At 43.7% G+C, this 16,161-nt stretch overlaps 1 protein-coding gene across 1 annotated transcript; it reads left to right on the top strand.

Annotated features, from left to right (window-relative positions):
* Nucleotides 1-8,181: 8,181 nt before the first annotated feature.
* Nucleotides 8,182-14,916, top strand: GLRX (glutaredoxin). Its single transcript, XM_074954007.1, has 3 exons — nucleotides 8,182-8,656; nucleotides 11,502-11,622; nucleotides 14,702-14,916. The coding sequence occupies exons 1-2, from the start codon at nucleotides 8,450-8,452 to the stop codon at nucleotides 11,610-11,612; spliced, it is 318 nt and encodes a 105-aa protein (XP_074810108.1). The 5' UTR covers nucleotides 8,182-8,449; the 3' UTR covers nucleotides 11,613-11,622; nucleotides 14,702-14,916.
* The last annotated feature ends 1,245 nt before the right edge of the window (nucleotides 14,917-16,161 follow it).

Raw genomic sequence — 16,161 nt, 5'->3', positions numbered from 1 at the left:
TGTCCCTGTTGGCCTGGGAAACAAGGAGCCCAAGTCAGATCCTGGGGTCAGCAGCTCAGCACACTGCATAGCAACTAGTGGGTCAGCCAGTAAATATGTTGTTAGGTATTAACTGGCATTTAAGTTACATACCTTATTCTTTTATACATCATGTCCTATGAGTTAGAATGAACTAACATCTCATGCTGATGATTTAACAATTATATGCTAAATTGATGCCAGTAAATTACACACATTTATTTTAAAATGATATAGTCAATGTGCATCTGCACTAGAGTAATTAAATCTATTTTTCAATTATCAGTTTATTCATATACAACATTACCTCTAACTCTCAAACATTTGAGAACATTCGTTTTTACCTGTTAATATTGTACATACTTTACAATAGTAAGATATCAGATCTTAACTCCCTTCTTTATACCTTATTCATTTTCTAAATTTCTCCAGTTAAAACACCACCACATTTCTAGGTAACAAGTGAATATGTTCCACATATGCAGTGACAAATTGTGTTTTTCATGTTATCAATGACCTCTCACCAGACCTCTAGTTAATAATTGACCTCCCCAGGCCACTTCTAACATTTCTGATCACTTGAACTGTTTCACACAGCTGCCATGTTAAAAACAAAGCAACTGTCAGAAACACGCATTCCCATGTCCCCCCATTGGGCAGTCTCACCACCATTTTATTTCCCTACAGTTTTGCCGTTGATGTCAGTAGGGTCAGGATTTCTCCCCTTATACTGATGTGATAATCAACAAAAACTAAGGACACGTCCGCACATACAGCGCTGCGGGGGTGCAGCTGTAGCACATCTGATGAAGACGCTCTATGCTGACGGGCGAGAGCTCTCCTGTCGGCATAACAAAACTCTCTGTAAGCGACAGAAACTATGTCAGCGGGAGAAGCTCTCCCACCAACATAATGCTGTGCACACAAGCGCTTATGTTGGCGTGACTTAAGTCCTTCAGGAGGGTGGTTTATTCACCCCCCTGAGCGACTTAAGTTATGCCAACATAAACTGTAGTGTAGCCATAGCCTTAATTAAAAACTCAATTGAATTACAAAGTTATGGTCTTGCTACTATTTGAGCGTGCTTGCCACACAAACTGATCAAATATAATGTGCCAGGTTTTCGCAGTTTTTTTTAATGTCACTTCTGACACTTGCATGTGTCTAACTTATGCCTGCAAATCTCTACCACATACTTACAGACCAGCTATGCTGAGCACTTTATGGGCTGGTGCAAATACCTTCTAAGGTCCCAGTCATACAAGCACTTAAGCACTTGTTTAGTGTTATGCATGGAGGGTGGGATTTTCAGAAGGGCAAGTCCCACTTGCGTTTCAAATTCAGTGAGACTTCATTCAGTGGACATTCAATGGGACTTGTGCTCCCAAGTCGCTTAGGGTTTGTCTACATACAAAAAACGGTATTGTTTTAACTATACTGGCATAGTAAAAGCAGTATAGGCCCCTAGTGTTAATACAATCATACCAGTATAAAGGTATAGATATTCATATAGCTTATTTCCATACAGAAAAGGGAATCAGCTATACTGGTGTAAGACTTGCCAAAATAACTGCATCTACACTAGAGGGATTGTACTGGTATAACTATTTAGGTGAAAAAAAAAAAAAAACAAACAAAAACAATAATCACACCCCTGACTGCCTTGTTATACCACTGCAACAACTGTGGATAGAGCAGTCCCTAATCCCAGTCTGCAGCAGTGCTAGCCATTGCTGCACTATGGCTGCTAGTTTTGTCCCTGTATCTTTCTAGGAAACATATGTTTTAGGTTCCTGCCAGAATGTGGCTTTAAAACACTGCCTCTCCTTAGTGATTGTTGTTTGGCCAGGCTTTTTTTTTTTTGTTTCAGGGAATTACTGGGGTAATAGAAAGTTCATTGGAAGCCTCTTTGACTTGAATTGCTGAAGTTGGCTACAGTTCCCTGAATCCAGGAGGACCCTTGATTTAACTGCAGCATGTGAGGGTTTCCTGGGCATCAGAGGTGTTTCAATGGTTCACATTCATCATGGCTTGATTGTTTCATTTGCTGTTTGTTTCAGTTAAATTTCAAAAACTGAGACAATTTTAAAAACTTCCTAGTGGTTTTCTTTTCTTTTCCCTTCTTGATCAGATCACACTGGATACCACAGCAGCAGCCGCCACCAATGTTCCCTCTAATTTTTGACAGGCCGTGTGCGCAAAAAATTTCTTCTGTGCAAATTGTTGTGCGCGCGGTGTTTCGCTATGTGCGTGCGGTTTAGGATCTGTGTGCTTAGAGGGAACAGTGGCCACCACCTTCTGTGCCCTACCCTGAGTGCTTCTTCTCTTTGGGTGTCCTTCTGAAAATCTCACCCTGGGAGTAGTCACATTAAAGTCACAGGATGTACTCGGAGAAAACTGGGACTGACTTCAATAGGGTCAGGATTTCCCCAATCCACATAAATTAACTAAATGTCTAGGTCTGTACAGAACTGGTGCCTAAGTGCACACATATGGGGTACTTACAATCATACTTTAATACAAACAAATGTATGCACATAAATACATGCACCTAACTTTGAACATTTTGTCCTATCTCTTGCCCTCATTTACTAACCTCACAGTATATTTTTATTGGTTCTTACACCCATGGTTCTTCTTAAGGGAAAAAAAAAAACAATTAACTTTTACAGGTCAAAGATAGAAGCATTTGCACCTACCAGTACCTTTTAGAGCTACTTTCCGTATATACTCGTTCGTAAGCCAAACTTTTTTTTAGTAAAAAAGGGAAGCATCAGAGAAGGGGTCGGCTTATGCACAGGTATAGAGAGGGAGAGGTGGGACACAGCCCCTCCCCCCAACAGAGGGAGCAAGGAGAGGCAGCACAGCCAGCAGAGCGAGAAGGGAAGAAAGAGGCAGGGCCAGAGTCTCTCTGCTTCTGGCCACACTGCTCTCCCCCTGCCTCCGAAGCGGCTGCTGCTCCAGGGCTGGCAGGCTGCAGCTGTGCCGCTCGCCCCGCCCACCGGACCATGCTCGGCTGTGCTGCCCAGGCTGCCAGAGCAGCTCCGGCCAGACCAGAGACATCCTCCCCTAGCCCGCCACAGCGAAGGTGGGAAGGGATAGGATGGGAAGAGTGTGGGGGTTCTGGGCTAGGGGTGGGGTCATATGGGGGGGCACAGGGGTTACTCCCCTGACCCCCAGCTTCTTCCCCCCCCCCCCAAAAAAATGTCCCCACCAGTTTGGTGTCCTGGCCCATCAGGGTAAGCAGCTGGCAGGCTGGGACACTTTGTTTACTTAGGTTTACCTCCGTGCCTGCGGACACTCGAGGTAAACAAACAGTCTCGGCCCGCCAGCAGCATATCCTGGTGGGCCGGGAGCCAAAGTTTGCTAACCCCAGAATTATAGGGTCGGATAATGAATGGGTCATAAAAATTTTCCATTTTTACTTATCCATCGGGGGGAGGGGGGGGTCAGCTTATAAATGAACCGTCTTATGATCGAGTATATACGGTATTTCTAATTCAACCAGGATGTCCATGATGAACCTAGAACAGAAGTCTGAGTAGCATACCCTTGCTCTTAGCAGACTCCTCTTTGTGAGAGATGCATAACCATATCACACCCAAACTAATCTCTGGGGTAACTCCAGGGCTTAATTCACTGTGCCTGCTAGTGCTTAGACTTGACTGCAATGTGTGACAGAGACCCCTGAGCCAGAAGGATATTAAATGTCAAATATCCTTGTGGTGAACCTTTGGCTGGTGTGAGATGGGCCTGCCACAACAATGCCAGGGAGTGAAACTCATAGAAATGCAGGATAGAATGGTAACAGCCTAATCAGCTTCACAGTGCCAGACAACAAAATAATCATACTATCCTGTGAGTTAAACAGTGTCTCTTATCCCAGGGCCCCAAAAATATAGCCTTCCTATCATAAGGTCTAACCCTAAGGTGACCTGTCATTTTGGTGATGTGGCGTCTACTCCACCATTACAGCTCATATAAATGTCCAAACCCACCCCTGCCCAGCTTTGTGGCTTCACACCCATGCATTCCATAACGGGACAATAACCTCATGCACAAAGAACTCTCATGCTTCCTATTCCAGGATGAATGGAGACCAAGTTAAATTTAACAAGTGAATAACAGCCAAAACCTCCCTCTTGCCTTATAGTCTCCTTTTGCTTTTCCTACTGCAATATTAGCCACGCCCAGGTCTGGAGTGCTCTGGCAGTTACTATATCAAGGGCAGCCATCTGAAGAGCTTCTGTTCAGCTGTAAGGTTTTTTTTAACCCAATCTCTACCACATGTTGTCAGGAGCTTATGTTCTGCTGCTTCCCTGTGAGACATTATGAATAATAAAACAACTCGGATGATGACTAGAAACAAAATATTCCTGATGCACTGTATAAAATGCAAACTGTCACCCTCTCGTTTGGAAATACAAGCTGTTGTCTTTGTAATGTGGGTGGGTGGCAACTATCAGGAGTGACTCCCCAAAGCCAAACTGTAACTCTGAATTTCCTGGCATTTGTCTGTTTGTGTCATAATCTTTACATCATTTAAACATAGGGTTGGTATCTCAGTTACTTACTTACTTACTGAAAGCTGACAGCAGAGACCCTGAGGCTCTTTTATGTGGTAAGTACAGTAGGTAATTACTGGACTTTTTGCCTATTGAACTCTGGCAACTCACTATTTTATTCATTTAGATTTATACAAAATATTATAAAGTACCCAGCCAGGGCTTTAGGTGCCTTAACCATGTATTATAGCCAAGCAAAAATAAATGCAGTACCAACCCAAAACCAGAAAAGAAAAGAAAAAAAAAACCCACAAAAAACAACCCAGTTACAAATCTCAGTCATTAGTGCACTGTCCCTCTTTGCAAGCATCTGGTAAGGGAAATGGACTTTGCAGCTTACCCCACAGGCCAACAGATCCATGTTGTTTCTGACTGACAGAAGGAGTAAATTCAAAAATACAATGCACCTCATAGAAACTGTCCTCTTTCAAACTGGGGGTCGGGGAGGTGTTCCCTCTCAGACAACTCCATTGGCTGAGGCAGCGCTGCATGGAAAGTTAGCTAGTCCCTCAAGCTAGCCCAATCCAAAATCATGGGAACCCAGGTTTTGAAAAGTGCTTGGCATCTGCAACAGGGGCAACTTTTTTGAAAAGTTCAGCTCCCATCAGGCAACCTAAACAAGGGCCTGGTTTCCCAAAATGCTCAGCATTCAATGCAGTGCGCCCTTTGAAAAATCTGGCCCCCACTGTAGGTGCAAAACACCTGATAATCTGGCCTTTAAGGCCTTGTCTGCAATAGAAAAATCCCTACCTGTATCAGCAGCTGTCCCCAATAATGCATCTGCCCTGTTTACGGCAAGTGTGGATCAGGTGTTTTAATCACTGTGAGTAAAATTTTCCAAAGCACCTAAGTGACTTGGGAGTGTAAATCCTACTGAAAGTTGCTGGGTCTGCCTGTCACTGGAAAAGTGACTTTCAATGGGACTTAAAAGAACCATCAGTTCTGCTATCTCCACTAGCAGTTTTTAGTGACAAAACCAAACTCTAACTCCTGTCTACAGCAGTGCTACCTCCTCCTTGCTGCACTATGGGTGCAAGTTTTACTCCTTATATCTTTCTAGGAAACGTATGTTTTAGATTCCTGACAGAATGTGGCTTTGAAAAGCTTCTCCTTGTTGATTATGTTTGGCCAGGACTTTTGCTATTTCAGGGGATGACTGGGTTAATAGAAAGTTAATTGAAAGCCTCTTTGATTGGACTTGGTGCAGCTGGTTACAGTTCCTTGCACTCCACCAGGATTTTGACTTACCTGCCATGTGTGTGAGGGTCTCCTGGATGCTAGAGATGCGCAGATGGGATGCATTCTTCATTAATTGGATTGTTTCATTGTACAAGGGAGCAGGGTTCAATTAAATGTAACTTTAGCAGCCTCATAGCCAAGATGGAGCCTGCTCTGTAGGCAGCTTTGGCCAAGAGACGGCACGTGCAGGAATGGAGCAGGAAAAGTCCCTTTCACCCCAGAGGCACCTGTTCCAAACTCCCCAGCATGAACACACACGCACACACACCCTGAAAAAGTACAATAGATATAAGAAAGAGAAATATTTATTTACAGAGGGATGAGGGGAGAAAAACAACAAGGGGAAATATAGGGGGAGCGGTAAAACAGGGTTGCCTCCAAACCAAGGCCCCATAGGTCCAGTGGTAGCAGAGTCCGAAAGGGCAGACACCGAGCAATGTGTCTGCACACAGAGTTTAGGAGTTCCAAGCAAAGTTTAGTGGTGAGTCTTGGGTGCTTCTGGTCGTCTTTGGTGCCCAGAAACTTTTCCCAACAAACCTCTTTGGTGCCCTCTTCTACTGCTCTCCGCAAAGCTACACAGAGCGACCACCTCCCCACTTAACTAGCTAACAGCCTCCCTCCTTATTCCCAATACAGAGTCACAAGCCCCAGTTTTCACCGCCCCATGCAGCTCTGGGCAGCTGTGATACTGGATCCAGGTCTGGCCTGTGCTTCTTGGGTGATTCCCCCCTGGCACAGTGCTTCTCCTGGCTCCTGTCCTGGGGTGTTCCCGATTGGCCGCCCTCTCCTTCCCAGGCTTTAGGCAGGTTTTCTGCTGCTTCACTTTGTGAGGGCATATGGACTGCAGCTCTTTTTTTTTTTTTTTTTTTTTTGGAGCTCCAGAGCAACACCCTGGAGTTTTCCTTCTTTCTCTTAACTGCTTCCCCACCCCAGCTTTTAGGAAAAAGATTTAAAGGGGCCATGCTCTCTAAACCCCAAAGGGGTTACATAAATTTCAAAAAACTCAAATTATATATATACACACACACCCCTCCAAAGCTTTATTTGTGTCTAAGATGGGTCAGGCTGTGAAACATTTATTCTGACGCTGAGCAGTTACACAAGTGTTCCTAGTGAGACTACTCACATGAGGAACTGCTCACCTGTGGGAGCCAGCCTTTCACAATCTGGCACAGAGCTCTCAATACACCCCCTTAAACTATATTTTTTATTTATTTCTTTTGATTTATATAAACATTCCGTGAATTGGGGCCCTTAGTCTGTATTCTAGGCTCATCCTGACATGTTGTAAAAAATTGAATGATTAAAAGCAGATTACTGCCGTTAACACACACACACACACACACATATCCCTTCCATCAATAAATAACATAATCACCCACCAGTCAAAATTTTAGTTAAGATCTTTATAGGCTCCCATTTGAGTGATCCCAACCCTTCACAGCTAGAGAAACAAATGGATCTTTCTAGGTCTGGACCCAGTATTGAGAACTGTGCAGGTACACACATAAGCCTAGGGAGTTTTCAGTGCAGTGGAGGGGCCTTAGAACCTGCACATGAATTACCAGGTGGACCAAGTGGAAGAGAGACTTTTCTTTTTGTTATTTAAAAAGACGTAATTGTATTTATCGTTCTTCTGTATTAGGCCCCAAGCCTGCAAACAGCTAAACAAGTTTAATATTATGCCTGGGAATAGGCCCAGTTACTTCAATGGAATTTCTCAGATATATATAATTATGTGCATAACTGTTTGCAGGACTGGGGCCATGTTCAGTAAACTGCCTTGGTCTAGTAGAGGTTAGAGCACAGGACTGGGATTTAGGATTTCTTTTCTGTCACTGACTCAGTGTGTGACTTTGAGCAAGACCCCTAGCCTCTCTGTATCTCAGTTTCCCCATGCCTCATGGGCCTGATGCCCTGAACCTGGTGGGGCTGAAGCCCTGAGCCCTGAGGAGCTGACGCCCCATGTCCTGTGCCCCATGTGGGGCTGAAGTCCAAACCCCGCACCCTGCAGGGCTGAAGGCCCAAGCTGCACAGGACTGAAGTCCTGAGCACCAAGAGGGTGAAGCCCCAAACATAAGGTACAGAATTACAATTTTCCTTAGTGGGGGGGAAGTCCAAAGTGGGTCACCAGCACAAAAAGGTTGAGAAAAACTGCATTAGAGAGATATCCACCCTTCCGTACAGCTGAAACCAGCAGCAGGCAAGCCACCACACAAACTCAAGTCTGGAGAGAGAGGCAAGGCTTAAGGTTTAACCCTTTTTGCATGCATTAGTTAATAAGGAAACATTGCAGAGCAGCCCATTTGTATAAATTTTCTCATATCACAACTCAGAGATGCTGAAATAACAGCTGATGGGCAAATTGCTTCACATTTGAAAACCATTCATCTGTTTGCAACCATGGAATTGCTAAAATAGTGCCCAGAAGCTTGGTTCATTATCTCTTTAACATCCAAGACTGAGTGAAGGAAAACTCCTCCTACAGGGTGGGGGCCCTATAAGGAAGGCAGTTTGCAGCTTACAAAAACTACAATCACTTGCTGCTTTAGCTATTACTGTTTCTGTTCTGCTTGAAGGATAGAGCTGCCTGACTCCTCCTTGTGTTAGAAAGCAATACTGTAAACATGACTCAGGAGTTTGTGCAGAGCAAAATCAAACCTGATAAAGTGGCTGTTTTTATAAAGCCAACCTGTCCTTACTGCCGTAATGCAATTAAACTACTCAACAAATATTCCTTCAAGAAAGGCCACCTAGAATTGATTGACATCACCACCCAAGATGATATGGATGGCATTCAGGATTATTTCCAGCAGACAACAGGGGCAAGAACAGTAAGTTTTTCAATTATTCATATTTGATAGTTGCTTAATCGTGGTCACAGTTTTCTCATTTATGTAGTGTACAACAGTGTGCTAGGTGCTCTGCAGGCACAGAGGGCAGGTCCCTCCCTTGAGGAATTTGCAGTCTAGCTAGGTGGAATAGAAGGGAAAATAAAATACAGCCTAAGGCTTTTTTTCTCCCAATCCTGTTTAATTGGTTTTTAATGTTCTTTGTGGTGTCTTTTGTTTGTTCTCTTGTAAAATGGCTTCCCATGTTCAGAGTAACTGCAGTATTTCTGTCTTGTGTGCTGTAGTATTTTAGATCTCTTTGGTTCACCATGCTCCTCTCTGTGGGTCTTGCTCTGTTCCAGAGCTATTGTGTAACTAGTTTAATTAAGATGTGTGATACATTTTATAGAAACCTTTCAGCTTCCCTACTGGCTTTCTATGTATTTGGAAGGTGCTCATTGTTATGTCTACAGCATCATAGATACAATTAACCTGATTGATCCAAACAGCCAAAAGTTGTGATCCCTTGGATTGTTTCTGTTGGGAGGACACATGGATGATGGAATCAGCTATTTGTTCAATGCAATCCCTGTTTATTTACAAAGACTTTGTTTCCCTGAACACTCCCAGATATGGTTATCTACTGCTAGCTCCAAGTCTATTTCAGCCAGTACTGGGTCAACAAGCTCTGTTGGCTTTTTCTCTGGGCCATGCTGTCTGTGCTTCTGTGGCTGTGTTTTGTGTCTGGCTTTCCTTGCTGCCTTCTGTCAGCTTTTCCAGTCTTTCTGCTGTTTCTGTCAGACACCCAGATGAACACAGCTCCGATCCAGTCAATGCTCTGGCCCCTGCATTTGCTGTACAATTCATCAGGGATACCCTTTGACCCTTACAGTTCAGCTTCTACTCTGAAACCTACTCAAACCTTGCTAAGTGCATGTGTTTGGGGTGGTGGTCCTGTTGTGTCAGCTATCTGGTAATATAAATGAGCTTAACGGCTTCTTATAACTATCCTAAATGGAAGATGGTGGATACGCTCCCCCAGTTTCACAGCAGGCTCGGCACAATCCATAATAAGCCTAATATTAACTCACTCTGAACACACTGTTCTTGCCCTGTCACTTGTACTGTAAGAGTGGCATGGAATCTTAATGTACATAGACACTATGGTGATAAGCACCATGGAAAACCTGTACACAAGAGAACCTTTCACAACACAAGCAAAGTGACAGTATGGTCTAGTAGTTTGAGCATAGGACTAGAAGTCTTGGGCTTTAGACTCAGCTCTGCTACTCCTTCTATATATATATATATATATATATATATATAGCTTTAGGCAGAGCGGTATCTGAATTGCCCCACTTTATGTAGCAGTAAAGTAGCTATAATATTATCTACTTCAAAATGCCCTCATTGTGAGTCATAATACTTGTGAAGCAATTGGATTCCCCTGGTGGAAGGTTTTCCCAACTACTTATGAAGCAACTTCCTCATTTGCAGCACGGAGGACACACATTGTTATGCAAGGTTTCAGAGTAGCAGCCGTGTTAGTCTGTATTCGCAAAAAGAAAAGGAGGACTTGTGGCACTTTAGAGACTAACCAATTTATTTGAGCATAAGCTTTCGTGAGCTACTCACGAAAGCTTATGCTCAAATAAATTGGTTAGTCTCTAAGGTGCCACAAGTACTCCTTTTCTTATTGTTATGCAAGTCTCACTTGTGACCCTTCAGTTTTATATTTCACAAAGTTGCACAAGGATTGGTAAACAGATTTCCTCCCAGATAACAACTTGCATAGTAGCAGACCAGCCTGTTCTAGTAAGTTAAAAATAATTTGACTCAGGCTTTACACAGGAAATGTAGTTTTGTTTTGAACACAAAATAGATTTTGTTGTCAAAATCACTTGGACAGGCATAGAGATTTGCCTTTGAGTTGTCTATCTGCAGATATCTCATAGGGATGGGCAAGTAGAGTCAATGATGACACACTTCTCCCCAACCCTGACTCTTTTTTGTAGTCCTAAAACCAAACCTCTTGAGGTTTGGCAAAGGTCCAGTTAAGAGCTTCGGGCTAGATTAACAAAGGCAAGTTAGGTGTTGCAACACCTACATCCTAGGATTCCTGTAGCTCAGTGGAATTTACAGCCCCAAGTTCGGGTCCCAGGCATTCCATACAATACATGGGAAGAGTTAGGTGCCTAAGGAAAGGATTCTGATAAGAAGCCAGCCTAGGTGCCTGGACTGACCAGCCAGAGGGAGATGCTTCCTGGGGGGGGGGGGGGATTTTCAGCTGTGAACCCTCTCCTGGAGTGAGGTGCCTAACTAGGTCAGATCTTTCTCACAAGATAACAGAGCAGAATAGCCAATAGCCTCAGCTCCACCCCTTTCCTCTGAAGTTCACTCCTGGCTAACTTAGATGGCCCCTGCTCAACTTGTGATGCCTACCTCTCTCCATATATAATGACAGGTTTCAGAGTAGCAGCCGTGTTAGTCTGTATCCACAAAAAGAACAGGAGTATTTGTGGCACCTTAGAGACTAACAAATTTATTAGAGCATAAGCTTTCATGAGCTACAGCTCACTTCATCGAATGAGCTGTAGCTCACGAAAGCTTATGCTCTAATAAATTTGTTAGTCTCTAAGGTGCCACAAGTACTCCTGTTCTCGCCATAAAATTGATGGCACCTAATGCAGGGTTGTGAATTCCACTGGGTGGCAGAGCATCTAGGGATTAGGCTTTGTAACATGTAAGTAACATTGTGAATCTGGGCCCTAATGTCTTCAGAGATCCTGCTGTACAGCTTGTTTTTCCTCTCCACTGACTAACAAATGTAATTTGTGTGCACGTCTAGGTCCCCCGTGTGTATATTGGAGAAGTCTGCATTGGTGGATATTCTGATCTGGTTGCTTTAGAAGAGCAAGGAAAACTCTCTCAAAAGCTAACGCAAATTGGTGCTCTATAGTAACATGAAGGTAAGTGAGGGGGAACATACTCGAACCACCAGGAACCAGTTCCTGTATCAGAGAAGAAATTTGAATGTCATCAGGTAGATCAATGCTACTTCTGACTCAGCTGTAACTGGTATTGTGCTTACTGCACCTTTCCAGGGAAACAAAATCAGGACACCATCAGTTTCACTCTGTAACACAAAAGCAAATGTCCTGCTAGTTGTTTTGTGAAAGATTAGTGGAGGATAATACAAAGCCCGCTCTGCTTGCAGGGATAAGGAGGATGCAGAACCACACAAGGATACGTTATTGGTAGCTCTTATTTCAGATCCAGGTGAATACATGATGTCACCACCGTTGCCCATATCCAAATATATTTCAAGAAGATTCATTCCTGCAGAATGGTGGAGCGTTGTGTTTCTCAGGTTAAAAACAGAAGCACTCTTGTGGTGGTTGGGGTTTTGTTTTAATGCTTATGCCTGACTCAGTATCATAATGGTGAGTGCTGTGACGCAGTTGACCAGCGTTTGATTCCCAGGTCCGCTCATGGTTTCTTTCTACTTGCAACAGCTTGCCTACCAATTGACTACCCTACCGGAGAGAATGTTGCACTTGCCCAAGTGTTTGACTGTTTTACCCTTTCCTAGCTGGTCTGTGTAGGATATAGGTTGCTGAAAACTACTGCAGCTAATAGACTCTTTACATCACAGGGCAGAAGCTCCTTTTGGAGTAGAGAGAGATGTAGCCTGACTGACAACCATGGAGAAGATGGGGCCATGGTATCATCATGTGGGCTCTAAGAGATCCATTGCAAGTTCCCACAGTCTGTTAATTTACCATATTTGTTACCTGATGGCACTACTTTTTAAAATGATACTGTCTGTATTCCCAGTGCCTTGGAACCCTAGTCATGGGCCAGGATCCCATTGTGCTAGGGCTGTACAAACAGAACCAAAAGACAGTGTTGTGTAGTAATAGAAGTGTGGTGGTCACCATTTTGATTGATACGTGGAGGGAATTGGAACCAGGGACCTACAGAGCTATAAGCACGAGCTGATACAACTTAAGTTAAATAGTCAAGGCTGTCTAGCTGGGGCTGTAACAGACTTGTATCCTCCATGGATTGAGTAGAGAAGGGGACCTGCAACACGCTCACCAGTGGTCTTTGGATGTTATATAGCCAGGGATGGATTAAATCTATAAGGGATTCATATTGGTCTCATATCAGAAACTAGAGGCAGAAGGTTGTGGAAATGAATCGGGCAGCATTGCTTAGTTAGCTGGAAGGATGTCTGTCATAATACCAGAAAAACTACATGGGAGTATTAAGTCAGTGGAAAGCTTTGTGATCCTGTGGACAGGGTACTAGAGTGGGACTTGGAAAACCTGGGTTCTAGTCCTGGCTGGACCAGGGATCTGCTGAATGACCTTAGCCAAGTCACTTCACCTCTTTGTGCCTCCATTTCCCCATCTATAGAATGGACACAACACTTACCACCTCTATAAAGTGCTTCATCACCTATGGATGAAAAGGCCTTTAAGAGATGGCTATTTATCTTGGGGCTCTAACATGTATGGGCAGGGATTGATCTTCATTTTAGTCTAATCCTGTGGGGGGAGTATTAAGTGGTCTTTCCTAACTTGCCACACTTGACTGGGGGGTAGGAAGATAAAGGGTGGGTAAAGCATTGATGGGTTTTATAGAAACTCAGCATAATATCAAACCTATGAAAATGTGAGGTAGCCACCCTAGTGCAGAACTTCCTATATATCTAGATTTACAAAGCACCAGATCTGCTGCTGCTGAAACAAGAACCACCCCCCAAGGGTTGCAGACTGGAGAAAGCACTATGCTAGCCGGTGCAGCACAACGTAGTCACGGTGACTGTTGCTAGGAGAGCGTGAGCATGAGCTGTGTATTATCTAGCACTTTTTAAAAGGGATGGGACAGAGCGCTGGGAATCCACCTTATTAGAACTGAAATCCCAGTACCGTACTGGCATCACTAGCATTGGCACAGTGACTTGAGTCACTGGGAGTGCTGCTACGCAAATATAAGTAATGCAAATATTTAAACTTGGATCTGTTTTCTGTTCCCACTAACTAAACTACTCATTAAACTCAGTCTTTCTTTGTCTTTGGTGCTTCATGGAGCTCAGTGGATGGCATCTCGGCCAGCAGATGAATAGAAATAACACTCCTTACTTTACTGTAAACTTAATGTTCATGCAATACCCTGCTTACTGCCCAAATATTGGTAACTTAGATGCAGCGCCTCTAAATAACCCTCTGCTAAATATGCACTTTCCATATGTGAAACTATCCAGTATGTGGTCAGCTATCTTTCCTGCTTTCTTGAAATTTCATATGTTCTTGCCACATTACAACACTCTCTACCCTCTGATAGGAAAGCAATTATCTTGCTCTGAACTAGGGCTGGCCAAAAAAACAAGTATTCCACTTAATGAAAAATGTTGAAGTTTTGACACTTGATTTTTATATCTCCAACAAAAAAGGGGGGGAGGTGAGGCGGGGGCGGGGGGGGAGGAGGAGAGACCATCCCAGAATAGCCAATAGCCCAGGGATGTGGGAGAACCAGATTCAAGTCCCTGCTCAGAATTAGGCAGGACTTGAATCTGGTTTTCCCTCTTTCCAAGTAAGCTCCCTAATAACCAATGGGCTATTGGTTATTCTGGTCTCTTTTCTTTTGACCAGAAATTTCATCATGGAACTGAGGCATGTCTTGTCAAAACTGATACATTTCCATGAAAAAGTTTTGGTTTCAACAAATCAGCCTCTTCCGACAAGCTGTTCATGAAAATTCCTGACAAGCTGCACTCTGGACTATGTCAGCCAGTCATATCCTCAATCTGCCTGAACTCTTCATTCTGAAAAATCCCTACTGGTTTTTTTTCCTTAACGATTTGAGCAATAGATCTCTTAGTCAAAGACGGCTACGCTTCCATGGAGTATCCTGCAGTACTTATGTCACTAATGTAACTAGACTTCTTAAATCAAATCTAAGAGCTCTTCTAGGCATGTATTCTTTTGGCCTCTTCCAAAAAGAACCTGTAATCTCTACTTATATCATTTCTAATTTCAGGCCAAAAATGACTGGAATTTGTGACTGCATCACCCTGCCACCGGAGCCTTAACAGTGACTTTCCTGTTGCCATCTGATTTCCTTCTAAATCTACAAGAGATGTGGATATTGGGCATCTGTTCTTTTGGTGATGGTAATAGTGGTGCAATATGTTATATCCCTTCATCCTGTCTAGCCCTGGGAACAAACCCAGAAAATGGTTGGACTTTGCCTAAAGGAATAAAATGTTTGCACTAATGAGGTGTGTTTACCCGTTTACCAATACAAACATTCTTTGTACTGCTCAAGCCTTATTATACTCCTGCTGTCTCCCTTCCGCGCACATTACTCTCTCGGCCCCTCCCCCACCCTTCAGGATAGTTATCCAGCAACTCAACTCTTCCTTAGTAGTGTAGAGAACTTTAGCTGTTTTCCACTTTGACCATGTATTAAGCTGAAGCCATATAGGGGGAAGTGTAGGATGTTGATGCTTAGGGCCAAATGGGATCCTGGAACCCTGTTTGAAAGTAGCTGCTGGAGTCAGTGCATACTGACCCCAGCCATCTGCCAAGCATATGACCCTCTGGTAACCCTGACAAGTCTCTTAACAAGGGTTGAGAAAACAATATTCTCTGCTGTGCTGCCCTTATTACAACATACAGCTACAGGCAGATAGCTGCAGCTCAGCTAGTTCAGAATGGGTGCAGCTGGATAGGAAAGGAATGCTACATGGGGAAGTGTAATTTTCTGGGGGAGGTGCAGCCTGCCTGTAAACTGTGTTGGGTCTTTAAATGGAAATAACTTGAAAGATATTAAGTTTATTACGTTCAAGCGTGGTGCCCCCCTGCTAGTCAGAAGGGGACCCCGAATGCAAGTTATACAAAGATTATGTACCTTTTTAGCAAAGCATGTTACCCTCGTGCATCGGAAACCTTAGCTAATAGACAAACCCTTTCCTTATCTACCACCTCTCCCTGCTAGATACATTCCCCATGCTAAACTATTACTTCAGTTACACAACATGGACCTAAAGCAATGCATCAGTAACCTTTCTTATCAGGATGGGAGGCTCACATCACAAGGCCAGGAGGCAGGGAGTTAGGAACAGACAAAGAACAGAAACCGGGAGTCGAGACAGGAAACAAGGGGGAGGGTTTTCACAGGAATGCAGTATCTAAGGAACACTCCTCCTGGTGCATGATGTGCTTGCTTTTAGACAATGGTGGGCCCCAAACCAAATTGGAGTCACATATACTAACTTTTCCTTAACAGTCCCCCCTTTTCTTTTGTACATCAGTAAGCTATATCGGGGCTGAGTAACTGTGATGCAGGGTTAGCAGTTGCCAATAGCACATACTACAACATTGTAGGCATACAAAAAATAACAACACAAAAGCAATAACAGCCAAAAGAATTAAATACAAAATACGCCGTCCCTAAGCACCCACATCCGGTAGCCATGAGGTGAGCCAGTTCCAGAC

This window comes from Natator depressus, chromosome 5, assembly GCF_965152275.1.
Source record: "Natator depressus isolate rNatDep1 chromosome 5, rNatDep2.hap1, whole genome shotgun sequence".
NCBI classification, from domain to species: domain Eukaryota; kingdom Metazoa; phylum Chordata; order Testudines; family Cheloniidae; genus Natator; species Natator depressus.
The sequence above is the reverse complement of the archived record's forward strand: the minus strand, read 5'-3'. Positions and strand labels throughout refer to the sequence as shown.

What these genes read in the sequence shown, in the direction of transcription:
- GLRX (XM_074954007.1), top strand. Translation starts at nt 8,450, where the DNA reads ATGACTCAGGAGTTTGTGCAGAGCAAAATCAAACCTGATAAAGTGGCT. An exon ending in AGACAACAGGGGCAAGAACA is followed by an intron (nt 8,657 to 11,501) that starts GTAAGTTTTTCA and finishes GTGCACGTCTAG; the next exon opens with GTCCCCCGTGTGTATATTGG.